At 46.3% G+C, this 18,187-nt stretch overlaps 1 protein-coding gene across 1 annotated transcript in view; it reads left to right on the forward strand.

Annotated features, from left to right (window-relative positions):
• Window positions 1-14,104: 14,104 nt before the first annotated feature.
• The window catches only part of CHRNB3 (cholinergic receptor nicotinic beta 3 subunit), a 66,452-nt gene continuing 62,369 nt past the window's right edge, over window positions 14,105-18,187 (forward strand). The window contains exon 1 of the mRNA XM_075352261.1: window positions 14,105-14,346. Within this exon, the coding sequence (XP_075208376.1) occupies window positions 14,289-14,346 (58 nt within the window). The 5' untranslated portion in view covers window positions 14,105-14,288. The remainder of the gene's footprint in view (window positions 14,347-18,187) is intronic.

Genomic DNA, 18,187 nt, shown 5'->3' on the forward strand with positions numbered 1-18,187 from the left:
GGCCCACAAGCTAGGGCAACCCTAGCTGACCCTGATCCCAAAGGAACATCTGACGATGTTTGGGCCGCCTTCCTTGCCCTAGCACTGAATAACCCTGGTCTGTTGCCCCCCTCCCTCCACCTAGGAGAAGGCAGGGACAAGAGTGGTTAATCCCATACAAATACACTGTATGCAGAATTATTAGGTAAATGAGCATTTTGATCACATGATAATTTTTATATACAGATAGGTCCAGAAATATTTGGACAGTGACACAATTTTCGCGAGTTGGGCTCTGCATGCCACCACATTGGATTTGAAATGAAACCTCTACAACAGAATTCAAGTGCAGATTGTAACGTTTAATTTGAAGGTTTTAACAAAAATATCTGATAGAAATTGTAGGAATTGTACACATTTCTTTACAAACACTCCACATTTTAGGAGGTCAAAAGTAATTGGACAAATAAACCAAACCCAAACAAAATATTTTTATTTTCAATATTTTGTTGCGAATCCTTTGGAGGCAATCACTGCCTTAAGTCTGAAACCCATGGACATCACCAAATGCTGGGTTTCCTCCTTCTTAATGCTTTGCCAGGCCTTTACAGCCGCAGCCTTCAGGTCTTGCTTGTTTGTGGGTCTTTCCGTTTTAAGTCTGGATTTGAGCAAGTGAAATGCATGCTCAATTGGGTTAAGATCTGGTGATTGACTTGGCCATTGCAGAATGTTCCACTTTTTTGCACTCTTGAACTCCTGGGTAGCTTTGGCTGTATGCTTGGGGTCATTGTCAATCTGTACTATGAAGCGCTGTCCGATCAACTTTGCGGCATTTGGCTGAATCTGGGCTGAAAGTATATCCCGGTACACTTCAGAATTCATCCGGCTACTCTTGTCTGCTGTTATGTCATCAATAAACACAAGTGACCCAGTGCCATTGAAAGCCATGCATGCCCATGCCATCACGTTGCCTCCACCATGTTTTACAGAGGATGTGGTGTGCCTTGGATCATGTGCCGTTCCCTTTCTTCTCCAAACTTTTTTCTTCCCATCATTCTGGTACAGGTTGATCTTTGTCTCATCTATCCATAGAATACTTTTCTAGAACTGAGCTGGCTTCATGAGGTGTTTTTCAGCAAATTTAACTCTGGCCTGTCTATTTTTGGAATTGATGAATGGTTTGCATCTAGATGTGAACCCTTTGTATTTACTTTCATGGAGTCTTCTCTTTACTGTTGACTTAGAGACAGATACACCTACTTCACTGAGAGTGTTCTGGACTTCAGTTGATGTTGTGAACGGGTTCTTCTTCACCAAAGAAAGTATGCGGCGATCATCCACCACTGTTGTCATCCGTGGACGCCCAGGCCTTTTTGAGTTCCCAAGCTCACCAGTCAATTCCTTTTTTCTCAGAATGTACCCGACTGTTGATTTTGCTACTCCAAGCATGTCTGCTATCTCTGTGATGGATTTTTTCTTTTTTTTCAGCCTCAGGATGTTCTGCTTCACCTCAATTGAGAGTTCCTTAGACCGCATGTTGTCTGGTCACAGCAACAGCTTCCAAATGCAAAACCACACACCTGTAATCAACCCCAGACCTTTTAACTACTTCATTGATTACAGGTTAACGAGGGAGACGCCTTCAGAGTTAATTGCAGCCCTTAGAGTCCCTTGTCCAATTACTTTTGGTCCCTTTAAAAAGAGGAGGCTATGCATTACAGAGCTATGATTCCTAAACCCTTTCTCCGATTTGGATGTGAAAACTCTCATATTGCAGCTTGGAGTGTGCACTTTCAGCCCATATTATATATATAATTGTATTTCTGAACATGTTTTTGTAAACAGCTAAAATAACAAAACTTGTGTCACTGTCCAAATATTTCTGGCCCTGACTGTATGTTGTCCTACTCCAAGCTGTATAGGCTTGAGAGCCAACTACCAATTAAGTAAATCAGGTGATGTGCATCTCTGTAATGAGGAGGGGTATGGTGTAAGGACATCAACACCCTATATAAGGTGTGCTTAATTAGTAGGCAACTTCCTTTTCTTTGGCAAAATGAGTCAGAAAAGAGATTTGACGGGCTCTGAAAAGTCAAAAATTGTGAGCTGTCTTGCAGAGGGATGCAGCAGTCTTGAAATTGACAATCTTTTGAAGTGTGATCACCGAATAATCAAGCGTTTCATGGCAAATAGCCAACAGGGTCGCAAGAAGCGTGTTGGGCAAAAAAGGCGTAAAATAACTGCTCATGAATTGAGGAAAATCAAGCGTGAAGCTGCCAAGATGCCATTTGCCACCAGTTTGGCCAAATTTCAGAGCTGCAACGTTACTGCAGTATCAAAAAGCACAAGGTGTGCATACTCAGGGACATGGCCAAGGTAAGGAAGGCTGAAAAACAACCACCTTTGAACAAGAGACATAAGCTAAAACGTCAAGACTGGGCCAAGAAATAACTTAAGACTGATTTTTCAAAGGTTTTATGGACTGATGAAATGAGAGTGACTCTTGATGGGCCAAATGGATGGGCCAGAGGCTGGATCAGTTATGGGCAAAGAGCTCCACTCCGACTCAGATGCCAGCAAGGTGGAGGTGGGTTACTGGTATGGGCTGGTATCATCAAAGATGAACTTGTAGGACCTTTTCGGGTTGAGGATGGAGTGAAGATCAACTCCCAGACCTACTGCCAGTTTCTGGAAGACAACTTCTTCAAACAGTGGTACAGGAAGAAGTCGGTATCATTCAAGAAAAGCATGATTTTCATGCAGGACAATGGTCCATCACATGCATCCAACTACTCCACAGTGTGGCTGGCCAGTAAAGGTCTAAAAGATGAAAAAATAATGACGTGGCCCCCTTATTCACCTGATCTGAAACACATAGAGAACCTGTGGTCCCTCATAAAATGTGAGATCTACAGGGAGGGAAAGCAGTACACCTCTCGGAACAGTGTCTGGGAGGCTGTGGTGGCTGCTGCACGCAATGTTGATCGCAAACAGATCAAGCAACTAACAGAATCTATGGATGGTAGGCTGTTGAGTGTCATCATAAAGAAAGGTGGCTATATTGGTCACTAATTTTTTGGGGTTTTGTTTTTGGATGTCAGAAATGTTTATTTCTAAATTTTGTGCAGTTATATTGGTTTACCTGGTGAAAATAAACAAGTGAGATGGGAATATATTTCGTTTTTATTAAGTTACCTAATAATTCTGCACAGTAATAGTTACCTGCACAGATATCCTCCTAAGATAACCAAATCTAAAAAAAAACCACTCCAACTTCCAAAAATATTAAGCTTGGATATTTATGAGTCTTTTGGGTTGATTGAGAACATAGTTGTTGATCAATAATAAAAAAAAATCCTCTAAAATTCAATTTGCCTAATAATTCTGCACACAGTGTAAACAGATGGGAGGAAAACCAAAACTCAAACTCACAGTAATCACTCACAGTGGTATAGACAATACGTGATCAGGAGGAAACTAAAGGAAGGGAGGAAATAATCAGACAACAGGAATATTTCTACAACACCCCATGCAGCTGTGACGCCCCTGGACTATCAGGTCGTCACAGGGTACTGCACGCTCTTTTCCCTTAGTGCAGTTTTCAAATACCTCATGGTTCTGGGTCTCCATCTTACAGTGCTGCCGCCAACAGCAGATCAAATCCTAGGAACACCCTGCACCACACCCACCAGACACACCAGTTGGCGGCTTAAGCAGAATAGGGTCGCCCTAGGAGTCAGGAAGGGAGGGTCAGGAGAGTGTCAGTGAAGAAAAGTGAAGTTAAGAAAAGTGAAGTGGAGAGGAGTGAAGTGGAGGAAGCAGGGATTGAGGCAAGGTGCCTGGACCTGTTGATTGAACGGTCGGCAACCTGGTCCTATCACCGGTCCGGGACCGAAGGCACGGTGGGGTACACAGACTATAGGTCAGGGAGAAGCTTCAGGCAACCCGGCAATTAACCTGCGGAGAGTGGAGCCTTTATGGACTGTTCCCACCAGCTCCAGAATCGGGGCACTAGCGCAATGAGGGGGATAGGGCCTTCCACATACGCAGCCCAATGAAATCCCAAGCGTGAGCCCCGAGAGCAGGCTCCCACACTTAGCCACATTGGGGAGCGGGGCCCAGAAAGTTCCAGACTACCAGGCCACTACAGTGAATCTAAACTTTGTGCCAGGAGGCAGGTCACGGATCACCAGGCAGCACTGCAGGGGACGGGACCCGGACAAGTTCCCCTTGAGAGGCAGCGGCACCTAGAGACTTGGTTTACCCGGTTGTCAGCGTCTGCTTATTGGCTGAGTGAGTACATGAGTGATCTCCCTGTCACGGCACCGAGTATCATCATCCAGAGCCCCAGGGCATATCCCTACCCGTGGAGGGTAACGACACCTAGCTGCCCCATTCCATCACCCCGGGTACTTTCAACAACGGCAGCGTCGGTACTCCCAATTACCACACACCACAGGTGGTGTCACGGACTATCATCTCCCTGTAAATATCCCCTTTTACTTTAGAGTGTGGCCCCAAGCCCCCGGGTCCGAAGACCCTCGAGCCACGAACGGATATTGCCCATGGACCCGAGCGGTTCAATCTGCTGCTGAGGCGGCACACAGCACATAGAAGTTCACCAGCACCTGAATATCAATGGACAAGGATCGGGATCGCATAAAGCTATCATTGGAATGACAGAACAGGCTCCACCATCTTAAAAAGGGCAGAGGCAACTGGGATAGGTCTCCTGCAACATGTGACTCAAGCAGTAATCCACAGGCTAGCATAAATTAACTCCTGTAAGCCCGATTACTAACAAGAGCCTAGCTGGTCGACGCCCGAGCCTATCTATGCAGCTCAAAAGCAGCATCGTGGGGAGTGTCCGACTCTGCTGTGTGAACAGCATCAGATATAGTCCTGACAATCTGCATGTTTTGAGCCAGACCCAGTGTGATAGTATTGCACCATGTGACAAGTTAAGGGTTACTACATTTTTATTAATGTCAGGCGCATTAAAGGCATTGTCCAACTTTATGATGAAAGTCTGCAGTCATTCTATGTGATTGCAAACTTTTTGTTTACGGACTGCACACTGTCAGGATTCTCTGGACATTGAGAGAGTTAGGAAAAAAAAAACAGCTTGTCAACATGTGGCTGTACGTGTGCGTATCATATACAGTCAGGGCCAGAAATATTTGGACAGTGACACAAGTTTTGTTATTTTAGCTGTTTACAAAAACATGTTCAGAAATACAATTATATATATAATATGGGCTGAAAGTGCACACTCCCAGCTGCAATATGAGAGTTTTCACATCCAAATCGGAGAAAGGGTTTAGGAATCATAGCTCTGTAATGCATAGCCTCCTCTTTTTCAAGAGACCAAAAGTAATTGGACAAGGGACTCTAAGGGCTGCAATTAACTCTGAAGGCGTCTCCCTCGTTAACCTGTAATCAATGAAGTAGTTAAAAGGTCTGAGGTTGATTACAGGTGTGTGGTTTTGCATTTGGAAGCTGTTGCTGTGACCAGACAACATGCGGTCTAAGGAACTCTCAATTGAGGTGAAGCAGAACATCCTGAGGCTGAAAAAAAAGAAAAAATCCATCAGAGAGATAGCAGACATGCTTGGAGTAGCAAAATCAACAGTCGGGTACATTCTGAGAAAAAAGGAATTGACTGGTGAGCTTGGGAACTCAAAAAGGCCTGGGCGTCCACGGATGACAACAGTGGTGGATGATCGCCGCATACTTTCTTTGGTGAAGAAGAACCCATTCACAACGTCAACTGAAGTCCAGAACACTCTCAGTGAAGTAGGTGTATCTGTCTCTAAGTCAACAGTAAAGAGAAGACTCCATGAAAGTAAATACAAAGGGTTCACATCTAGATGCAAACCATTCATCAATTCCAAAAATAGACAGGCCAGAGTTAAATTTGCTGAAAAACACCTCATGAAGCCAGCTCAGTTCTGGAAAAGTATTCTATGGACAGATGAGACAAAGATCAACCTGTACCAGAATGATGGGAAGAAAAAAGTTTGGAGAAGAAAGGGAACGGCACATGATCCAAGGCACACCACATCCTCTGTAAAACATGGTGGAGGCAACGTGATGGCATGGGCATGCATGGCTTTCAATGGCACTGGGTCACTTGTGTTTATTGATGACATAACAGCAGACAAGTGTAGCCGGATGAATTCTGAAGTGTACCGGGATATACTTTCAGCCCAGATTCAGCCAAATGCCGCAAAGTTGATCGGACGGCGCTTCATAGTACAGATGGACAATGACCCCAAGCATACAGCCAAAGCTACCCAGGAGTTCATGAGTGCAAAAAAGTGGAACATTCTGCAATGGCCAAGTCAATCACCAGATCTTAACCCAATTGAGCATGCATTTCACTTGCTCAAATCCAGACTTAAGACGGAAAGACCCACAAACAAGCAAGACCTGAAGGCTGCGGCTGTAAAGGCCTGGCAAAGCATTAAGAAGGAGGAAACCCAGCGTTTGGTGATGTCCATGGGTTCCAGACTTAAGGCAGTGATTGCCTCCAAAGGATTCGCAACAAAATATTGAAAATAAAAATATTTTGTTTGGGTTTGGTTTATTTGTCCAATTACTTTTGACCTCCTAAAATTTGGAGTGTTTGTAAAGAAATGTGTACAATTCCTACAATTTCTATCAGATATTTTTGTTCAAACCTTCAAATTAAACGTTACAATCTGCACTTGAATTCTGTTGTAGAGGTTTCATTTCAAATCCAATGTGGTGGCATGCAGAGCCCAACTCGCGAAAATTGTGTCACTGTCCAAATATTTCTGGACCTAACTGTATGAGTGGTCACATGATGCCAAACTGAATTAATGTGACAGAAAAACTAGATCCGCCTCTAATGACGCTGACATCCTAACATTTCAAGTTTTTTACAGTATAAATTGGTCAGAATGAATAAGAGAAATAGATTTCTGTTACAGCTCTATGTAATAGGCATTATATATTACAGAGATAACAGTCTGCTATGAACTAGAAAATTATTAAATTTTTCAAAAAACAGATACATGAGACATCTTTCCAAGTAATTTCCTTAGGCTGAATTTGGACTTCCATGTATCATGATCCATATATATACAGCAAATCCTGGTGTTACCGCAGGTCTCCTGACTTGAACTACCGTGTTTCCCCCCAAAAAAGCCCTAGCAGGAATTTTCAGCATTTTTGGAGTAAGGCTGAAATATAATCCTACCCCGAAAATAATTGTTGCGGTTCAATAATGAAGTGTCCATGCAGCTAAAATAGTTAAAAAATACTGCAGGACACTTCATTATAGAAAGACGACACCCCCAAAAGAAAGAAGAAAAAAGACAGAACACCCCGCAATCATCTTCACCAGACGCCAAACGGGAGGACCTGCAGTGGAACGCATCAAGGACCTGCGGTGGAACGCACACCCACACACATCAGATCGCACACACACACTCACCACATCCAGTCATACCGATTGCTTGCGGCCAGCAGAGGAACCTGGGACGCAGTGCAGTGGAGCTGCCCAATTTCTAGAGTAAGGTAATCTTCTCTGATGAGTCTAATTTTAACTTTGCTCAACACCTGGTCGTCTAATGGTTAGACGGAGACCTGGAGAGGCGTACAAGCCACAGTGTCTTGCATCCACTGTGAAATTTGGTGGAGGATTGGTAATGATCTGGGGATGCTTCAGCAAGGCTGAATTGGGCAGATTAAACTTTGCGAAGGATGTATGAATCAAAATGCATACAAGGTCATCCTGGGAAAAACAGTTGCTTCCTTCTGCTCAGGCAATATTCGCCCACTCTGAGGACTGGTTTTTCCAGCAGGACAATGCGCCATGCCACTCAGCTAGGTCAATCAATGTGTGGATGAAGGACCACCCGATCAAAACCCTGTCATGGCCAGCCCAGTCTCCAGACCTGAACCCCATTGAAAATCTCTGGAATGCAATCAAGAGGAAGATGAATAGTCACAAGCCCTCAAACAAAGAAGAACTGCTTACATTTTTGCACCAGGGGTGGCATATGGTCACCTAATAGCAGTGTGAAACACTGGTGGAAAACATGATTTCTGAACTCTTCTTGAGTTAAAACATTATTATTATTATTATTATTATTATTATTATTATTATTATTATTATTATTTCTAAATGATTATGAACTTGTTTTCTTTGCATTATTTGAGGTCTGAAAGCAATGCATTTTTTTTGTTATTTTGACCATTTCTTATTTTCAGAAAATAAATACAAAATGTATTGCTTGGAAATTCGGAGACATGTTGTCAGTAGTTTGTAGAATAAAAAACAATTTAGAGAAAAAGAGAAAAATCTGAGAAACTGACAACTGTACAGTGGTCTCTTATTTTTTGCCAGAGCTGTATATATATATACTAGAAGGTGGCCCGATTCTACGTATCGGGTATTCTAGAATTTACGTATTGTGTAGTTCATGTATGATTTTTGTTATATATATATATATATATATATAGATGTTGTTGTGTGTAGTTACCAAGTGTTTGTGTAGGCGCTGTACATGTTCTGGGTGTTATCTGGGTGTGACGGGGGGTGAGAGCGGTGTTGTATGTGTGTTGCGTGTGTTGCGTTGTTTGTGGAGCGCTGTGTGTCTGTAGCGTTGTGTGTGTGTTGCGCGGTTTGTGTGTGTGTGGTGTGTTTTGGGGGAGGTATGTTTTGTGCAATGTGTGTGTTGTGCGGTATGTGCGTATATTTGTGTGTGCCGCAGTGTTTGTGTGTTGGGTGTTGTGTGTGTGCAGCGTTGTCTGTGTGTGTGGGTGTCTGTGTAGGGCAGTTGTTTGTGGTTCCCAGTGTGTGTGTGTGTGGTGTGTGGTGTGTTGTGCAGTGCGCGCGCGTGTGTGTGTGTGTGTGTGTGTGTGTGCATCAGCCTCTCTTCTCTCAGCCTACCTCTCCCAGCCTCCCTCCTCCCAGCCTCCCTCAGCATCAGCCTCCCTCTCCCAGCCTCCCCAAGCATCAGCCTCCACCAGCATCAGCCTCTCTCCTTCCAGCCTCCCCCAGCATCAGCCTCCGCCAGCATCAGCCTCTCTCCTTCCAGCCTCCTCCAGCATCAGCCTCCCTCTCCCAGCCTTTCCCAGGATCAGCCTCTCTCCTCCCAGCCTCCGTCCTCCCAGCCTTCCCCAGCATCAGCTTTCCCCTCCCAGCCTCCCTCAGCATCAGCCTTCCCCAGCATCAGCCTCTCTCCTCCCAGCCTCAGCCTCTCTCCTTCCAGCCTCCCCCAGCATCAGCCTCTCTCCTTCCAGCCTCCCTCAGCATCAGCCTCCCCTTCCCAGCCTTCCCCAGGATCAGCCTCTCTCCTCCCAGCCTCCCCCTCCCAGCCTCCCTCAGCATCAGCCTTCCGCTCCCAGTCTCCCCCAGCATCAGCCTCCCCAAGCATCAGCCTCCACCAGCATCAGCCTCTCTCCTTCCAGCCTCCCCCAGCATCAGCCTCTCTCCTTCCAGCCTCCCTCAGCATCAGCCTCCCGTTCCCAGCCTTCCCCAGGATCAGCCTCTCACCTCCCAGCCTCCTTCCTCCCAGCCTCCCCCTCCCAGCCTCCCTCAGCATCAGCCTTCCCCTCCCAGTCTCCCCCAGCATCAGCCTCCCCAGCATCAGCCTCCACCAGCATTAACCTCTCTCCTTCCAGCCTCCCCCAGCATCAGCCTCCCCAAGCATCAGCCTCCACCAGCATCAGCCTCCCTCGTCCCAGCCTCCCTCAGCATCAGCCTTCCCCAGCATCAGCCTCTCTCCTCCCAGCCTCAGCCTCTCTCCTTCCAGCCTCCCCCAGCATCAGCCTCTCTCCTTCCAGCCTCCCTCAGCATCAGCCTCCCCTTCCCAGCCTTCCCCAGGATCAGCCTCTCTCCTCCCAGCCTCCCCCTCCCAGCCTCCCTCAGCATCAGCCTTCCGCTCCCAGTCTCCCCCAGCATCAGCCTCCCCAAGCATCAGCCTCCACCAGCATCAGCCTCTCTCCTTCCAGCCTCCCCCAGCATCAGCCTCTCTCCTTCCAGCCTCCCTCAGCATCAGCCTCCCGTTCCCAGCCTTCCCCAGGATCAGCCTCTCACCTCCCAGCCTCCTTCCTCCCAGCCTCCCCCTCCCAGCCTCCCTCAGCATCAGCCTTCCCCTCCCAGTCTCCCCCAGCATCAGCCTCCCCAAGCATCAGCCTCCACCAGCATTAGCCTCTCTCCTTCCAGCCTCCCCCAGCATCAGCCTCCCCAAGCATCAGCCTCCCCCAGCATCAGCCTCTCTCCTCCCAGCATCAGCCTCTCTCATCCCAGCATCAGCCTCTCTCCTCCCAGCATCAGCCTCTCCTCTCTGTCCCCAGCATCAGCCTCTCTCCTCCCAGCCTTCCCCAGCATCAGCCTCTCTCCTCCCAGCCTCCCCCAGCATCAGCCTCCCCCAGCATCAGCCTCTCTTCTTCCAGCCTCCCCCAGCATCAGCCTCTCTCCTCCCAGCCTCCCCCAGCATCAGCCTCCCTCTCCCAGCCTTCCCCAGGATCAGCCTCTCTCCTCCCAGCCTCCGTCCTCCCAGCCTTCCCCAGCATCAGCTTTCCCCTCCCAGCCTCCCACAGCATCAGCCTTCCCCAGCATCAGCCTCTCTCCTCCCAGCCTCAGCCTCTCTCCTTCCAGCCTCCCCCAGCATCAGCCTCTCTCCTTCCAGCCTCCCTCAGCATCAGCCTCCCCTTCCCAGCCTTCCCCAGGATCAGCCTCTCTCCTCCCAGCCTCCTTCCTCCCAGCCTCCCCCTCCCAGCCTCCTTCAGCATCAGCCTTCCCCTCCCAGTCTCCCCCAGCATCAGCCTCCCCCTCCCAGCCTTCCCCATGATCAGCCTCTCTGCTCCCAGCCTCCTCCAGCACGCCGTGCTCCTCTGCCGACACTCACACACCCGATCGCATCCACTCACACACACCCGATCGCATCCACTCACACACACCCGATCGCATCCACTCACACACACCCGATCGCATCCACTCACACACACCCGATCGCATACACTCACACACACCCGATCGCATCCACTCACACACACCCGATCGCATACACTCACACAGACACTGACGATATCGCACATACGCGCTCACACTCACAACATCCGGAGATACCACATGCCTCTGGCCATGTGATCCTCCGTCAGGTCCTGGAAGGTCACAACAGCACAGTATCGAGGCCGAGAAGCAAGCGATATCGCCGGATGCTGTGAGTGTGTGGATGCGATGTGAGGTGTGTGTGAGGTGTGTGTGAGGTGTGTGTGAGGTGTGTCTGAGAGTGAGTGTGATCTGATGTGTGTGTATGTTTGTGTGTGTGCTGTTATGTGTGTGTGTGTGGATCTTCCGCCGCAGCAGGACCTTGATGCGCTTGTAACCATGCGAGCATGGTTACCAACGTATCCACACCACTCCCGTGCGAGCGGGGGCCGGGGGGGTGGGGGAGTACAGTACTCACCTCCGTGACAGCCGTGTCAGTTCGGGGAATGCGGGGGGGGAGTACAGTACTCACCTCCGTGACAGCCGTGTCAGTTCGGGGAATGCACGGGGGAGGGAGGGGGCGGGGCCAGAGCTAGCGTGCATTGCGTGAGGGGGGCGGGGCGTGGCGTGGCCGAATTGCCAATGCCTGCAGGGTGCCGGGGCGAGAGGCCAATCTGTGGGGGGGCGGAGCCTGGGCGAGCGGCTGGCCAATCCGTGTGGGGGCGCAGGTTTCTAAAAATGCCAAAAAGAGAAAATAAAGTGACATGTCCATTCTTCTAGCACTTTGTGCTCCAAAGACGCCTTACACTTTTCAGGACAAGTCAGTGGGAAAACTCAAAAGACGCCAAGAATTAGACTAATCGGTTCTTTAAAGCATTTTGCCTTCATGTTTTATTCTTTTTTTTTAAACTTTAATGGCTTCTTTATTATTTAATAAAGTGGAAACAATTAACCTAAAATGACAGCAGAAAAGATTACAAAAGTAAGGGGAAAACCCTCCAAAAAAACTATACAGTCAGAAACAATTTTCAGAAATGAGTGCAAAAATGACCCAAGAGATGTTTCCGGGAAAAAAAACTCTAGTTTCCTGAAGTGTCTTCGAATTAGGTCGGGGCCACACGGGGCACTAGTGCGATCCTCACATGACACTCGGCTCACACTGGCAGTACAGCAGAGCTGAATGTCATGCTTGTATCCCTGCGACTGAGGTCCGACTGTGCGAGCGTCCCTCAGATGCAGGGGACTGGCTAGCACTGAGGAGGGACGGGCCGGCGCTGCGGAGGAGAGGGAGGGATTTATCTCCCTCTCTCCTCTGTAGCCGACTATTGCGATTCTTGCTCTGCACTCATAGTACACCGGTGTACCGCGAGTGCAGTGCGATTTTTCTCTCGCCCCATACACTTGAATGGGTGCAAGAGAAAGAGTCTCGCCTTACAATCGCAGCATGCTGCGATTGTTTTCTCAATTCGATTAGGCCTGAGAAAATAATCACTCATGTGCGCTGACACACAGGCTAAAATTGGTCCAAGTGGAATGCGATGTTTTATCGCTCTCCACTCACACCGTTTTTCTCGCCATGTGGCTTAGCCTTAAAAACCTCATCGGGTTTGCCTGAGTTGAAAAGTTGTTGTGTGCACATAGCCATTGAGCGGAAATTCTACAAATCCTCCTCACAAATGCAAAACCCATAAACTTGGAGCTTCGGCTCAGCTGCCACTCCGAAAACAAGATTCCATGTACACATACCTTTTGAGAATTTCAGTTAACTACTAACTTTTTGTACCTTGTTACTAAATTTTTCTTACAAGTCAGCTGTCATCAACCATGAGGCTGGAACACTTCACACCCCATTACAGGAATTAAATGGCATTCAAGGGATTCTATCAACACAGAATGACTGTTCAAACCAAGCACAGGCGCTCATGCATCATTGCGGGGCTAAGCATTTATGTGGACCTTCCCATCTACTTGTTCTCCATCTATTTTCTATATTCTCTGGCTGTCAATCAAAGAAGAGGAAAGAGACAGAGGAAGAACAAGCAGGTGGGAAGGTGTACACAAATAATTAGTCCCGTCATGATGCACAAGTGCCAATTAGAGCAGGATTAGAAAAACAGGCTACCTTCATAGGCTACACCTATTCATGGGTTGTGCCTAGTATTACAGCTCAGCTTCATGGACATTAATGGGGCTGAGCTGCAAAACCACCCACAGAGAGTTGCAGTACTACTTGTAGAAGAAAGAAACCTTGTTTTTCTAATTTTTCACAACCCAATTTAAACAAATTGCCATAAAAAGTGTATTTTTTATCTTGTCCAAATGCAGTTGTTCTCCCGATTCTGGCATTGTTGTTCTTTCGTGCCTATGCCTCTCATTTCCTTGGATATGGCCTCATCTTCCCTTTATATAAATTCAATCTTGTTATCAAAGTGAGTGAGTGCCTCAACTCTTTTCTATGGACGTCTTTTTAAGTGGCCACGCCCAGTTGGATAAAAACAATAAATTTATATACAGAGAAGAGGAGTCATATCTAAGAAATGGAGAGGTATGTAAGAAAAGTAAAATAATGCCATCAGGTGAATAGTGACATTTGCACCATATTTATGGCAAGTGACAGGTCTTCTTTAAAGGGAACCTGTCAGGCTCAAACCGTGGGCATCATGAATTGCAACATGGCCATACGATTGTAACCATGCATACTATTTTCAAAGAGAATTTCCTTATAAGAAATGGTCGGCGCCCCTGCAGGTGACTGACTGGTCTCTCCTTCGCATGTACATAGGGATAAAACTGTCATTCACCGGTAGAACCGTCTAGGTGTGCCGCCGGTCTAGTCTCATCTCTGCATATGGTCTTCAAAGTGTATTTTCTGTAATTGTGCATAACCTCATTAGTGGTGCATTATTTAATTTTACTGCTAAATATTGAAAGGTTTCTTCGTATGAATGTGCCGCTTTATTCCAATTAACAAAAAGGTTACATTGTGTGCAATATAATATTATATAAAAGTATATAGTCCAATCTGTTAATAATTCGTTTTGCACATGCCAAGTGTCTCAGTTGCAGAGAAACATCCCAAATTCATACTGTGATATTTTAGCATCTCGGAGACAGTAGGCATTGGTGGGGTTAAATGAGGCAGGGCTTAGGATCTGGGGATAGGAACCTTGCACAGACCAGGAGGCAGCTGAAACAGTAAAGTACGCTCGGATGATTTCTCATGCTGATGGAACTGCATTAAATCCTTCCTCTATCTTTTCCAGGATTAATTTGTGGTGTCACATAAATCCGCTCTATGACAGCACATCACTGGAGCTGGCTCTGAAGGGGACTCGTGAATATGATCCTGCGGGCTCATTGCCTTGTTGTACTCATTACGGTGTCTTCTCTCAACTCTGGTGAGTGATCTGTAATTGTTACACTTGTTTCTTGTATTGTACTGTCAATATGGCTTTAACTGGGCAGCCATGGGCATTTAACGGAAACTTTAATTAGCACTGGACAAAATGACACGCTAATTATCTATATAGGTAACATGTTGAGAACAAAGCTGGAAAAATAAGGGAAGATTAGCCCATAATTTGACCAGTCTTTCTTCTATTTTTTTTGATGATTCTCCCATAATAGGAATACTACGGTATTACAAATGGAAAATTATCAGCTCTTTGATTTTCTACTTCTTATATGGCAATGGCACCCACGTATTCCGCAGCACTGTACACGCAAAGTCTATCCGTCCCTTTTTTCACAGTCTCCGATGTCAGAGACATTCACGCACACCCCTCAAAAAATTATCAGATCGTTAAAAATATAATGCTACATCATGGAAGTGTTTCAGGTTATGTGTCAGAGGATAATTGAAATGTTGATGTAGAAATTCCCTTGACATATCAAGGTGTAATTACATTTTCGTACATTGTGTACTGCGTATAAATGAAACTACTGCACTATACAGGAGGATGGTAGTCCATAAGGAGGATAACTACAGGACACATTCATCAGACTCCAACGCCTGAGTAATTCGCTCAAAAGCAAAGTAACAGCTGTGCTATCCAACTAACACAACTTCTATTCTGTCCTATTATATAGAGAGTTAGTGTACGAAGTGCCAGCCAAATGGATCTATATGTCCATCTGTAAAGGGGGCTTTACACCCAATGATATCTCTAACAATATGTCGTCAGGGTCACGGAATTCGTGACGCACATCCTTCGTCGTTAGCGATGTCGTTGCGTGTGACACCTATGAGCGAGTGTTAACGATCAAAAATACTCACCTAATCATTGATCGTTGACACGTCGATATTTTCAAAAAATCGTTGCTGGTGCAGAACGCAGGTTGTTCATTGTTCCTGAGACAGCACACATTGCTACGTGTGACACCCCAAAAATGACGAACATCAGTGTACCTGCGTCCTCTGGCAATGAGGTGGGATAGTGGGTGGAGAGGATTTTAAGGGATGACTCCATGGAGAGGCTTCTTAAAGTATCAAACTGAGGCATATTTACCAAAAATGTTGTTAAGGCCCAGTTCACGTGTGTGCATGAAAAGACTCATGTATGGCATGTTCCAATGTGACCATCTGTGTGGTCATCCGTGTGTATGTGTGTGTCATCTGTGAGTCATCCATGTGCAATACGTGTGTACAGCCTGTGTCACAAATACTGGAAAACAATGCATGAAACTGAAATTAATGCTTTTTTATCTGTTAAAGATGTGCCAAGGTAGATACCCTGTTCCCCTGAAAATATGACAGTCTTATATTTTTTTTTCCCCGAAAAAAGCACTAGGTCTTATTTTCAGGGGATGTCTTATTCGCAAGGAGACATGGTTTCGAGTAAGCTTACCCCCCACAAAAAGCATACCCCCCCTTCCCAGGATCGTCATACTTACCAGCCCCAGGCGTCTGTGTGGCTGCAAGATCTCCCTTTAATCTCCAGTGGGTGCTCCTAGCAGGTGTTCTGCAGGCACATCCCCTGCGTCTGGCCAACACTCACATACATTAGAACACACACTCACACATCAGATAGCATACACTCCCACACACTCACAAAATCGCACATACAATCACGCGCGCGCACACACTCACCACATCCTGTGATACCACTTGCTTCCAGCCATGTGATGCGTTCCTCCTGCAGGTCCTGGAAGCTCCATTGCTCGGTGCACGGCATCACATGATGCAGGTCCTGGAAGCTCCACTGCACAGTGCACAGTGTCACAGGTCCTTACGCCGCCGAGAAGCAATCGATATCACTGGATGTGGTGAGTGTGTGTATGTGATCTGTAGTGTGATTGTGTGTGTGTAATCTTATGTGTGTATGTGTGATCTGATCTGTGCGTTCTGCTGCAGGTCGTTGATGCACTCCACTACTCCCAGTCAGTGTCTGGTGACTATGATAGAGGAGTCTTCTTTCTTCTGTCTTCTTTCTTTTGGGGGTGTCCACTGTCTATAATGAAGTCTCCTGCAGTATCTTTAACTTTTTTAAGGCTGCATGGACACTTCATTATTGAACTACGACTAGGGCTTATTTTCGGTGGATGTCTTATATTTAAGCCTCCCTGAAAACTCCTGCTAGGTCTTATTTTCAGGGGAGGTCATATTTTTGGAGAAACACAGTAGTTAGATAGATAGATTGATAGATTGATAATCAGCAAAGGTAAAGCAGGCAGCTGGGGGCTGAAATTATCAGGCTGGGAAAGTTCATGGTTATTGGGCCTTTCTCAGCCTAAAAATGCCAGCCCTCAGCCGCTCCAGAATTGGAGAATCACAAGGTGCTCCAATTCAGGCGTTTGCTTTAGCTCTTCACTATTGCCTTGGTGCGGTGGCAATCGGGGTAATGATTTATGAGGTTGATGTCAACTGTGTATTGTCAGCTGGCATCAAGTCCTGGCGTTAGTAATGGAGAGGTACCTATCAGACAAAATACAAATAAAAAAAACACACACACACAAAAATACTTCATTGAAATAACCACTCCCCAACACTTTCTCTTGTTCCCCACTTCATTTAAAACAAATTCCGCTCAAGTCCACCATAGTCCAGGGAATCTGCTGTAGTTCACCGAATCCATCGTAGTCCATAAATAAAAACATGAAAAAAACCACAAGCATGCAAACACAGAGAAATAACACAAATCACTTACCTTCGTTCACCACTTTGTGACTTGCTGACTTGTGTTGGGCACATGGCTTATTTTGGCCCCTCCACAAAATAAAGGTGGTGGCAATAAATACTATGTAATCAAGCAGCAGTAATTCATGTAATAGATTAGATCCGGAGAGAAAAATCTTATTTTCCATAGGCAGATATATTATGGCAGCCAATATTCTGTGAATGAAATACTCAAGGTTGAGCTGTTCGTAGCTGAGAAAGATAGGTGAAACAATACTATTAATAATGCAGCTATTTCTGATAACTCGGGTACGCTCGGTGCTCGGCCCAGTGTGAACCGCTTGCATTGTTTGTACAGCTCGCACTGGGGGTAAAAACAGCATGATCGGATGTAGTGTGCAACAAAAAAAAAAAAAAAATGGAAAAAGCCTGCCTACCCACCCCCGGAAAAGATCTGTTTATGGCTGGCTGCATGTGGGCGTAGACCCAAACTGCCAAATTAGTGACTTCCATTGGAGTTTAGGTCAAGTCCGGGTCCCAAATCAAACTATTTCAACAGTCCGGCTAAACCCGCTGAACCGAACTTCCACAGGTCCGCTCATCTGTAATCATTATTAATATTATTTATTATTATAGTGCTATTTATTCCATTAGCGCTGTACATGTGAAAAGGGGTATACATAATAGGTACAAGTAGAATAATTATGTACAATAGAAGGCACAGACAGGTACAGGAAGAAAGAAGACCCTGACCACAAGAGCTCAGAGTCTACAAGGGAGGGGTGAGGATACAGTAGGTGAGGGTAGAGATGGTCATGCAGCACAATAGTGGACTGAGGGTTACTGCAGATGGTATGCTTGTCAGAAGAGGTGGGTCTTCAGGTTCCTTTTGAAGCTTTCCAAGGTAGACGAGAGTGTGATGTGTTGGGACAGAGAGTTCCAAAGTATGGGGGATGCACGGGGGAAATTTTGGATGCGATTGTGGGAGGAGGAGATAAGACGGGAATAGAGAAGGAGATGTGAGGATCGGAGGGTAGGTGCAGGTAAGTGCCGAAAGACTCGGTCACAGTTGTATGGTTCAGACAGGTTGTGGATGGCTTTGTATGTCATGGTTAGGGTTTTGA

The sequence above is a fragment of the Anomaloglossus baeobatrachus genome, chromosome 1 (genome assembly GCF_048569485.1).
Source record: "Anomaloglossus baeobatrachus isolate aAnoBae1 chromosome 1, aAnoBae1.hap1, whole genome shotgun sequence".
Taxonomy (NCBI): domain Eukaryota; kingdom Metazoa; phylum Chordata; class Amphibia; order Anura; family Aromobatidae; genus Anomaloglossus; species Anomaloglossus baeobatrachus.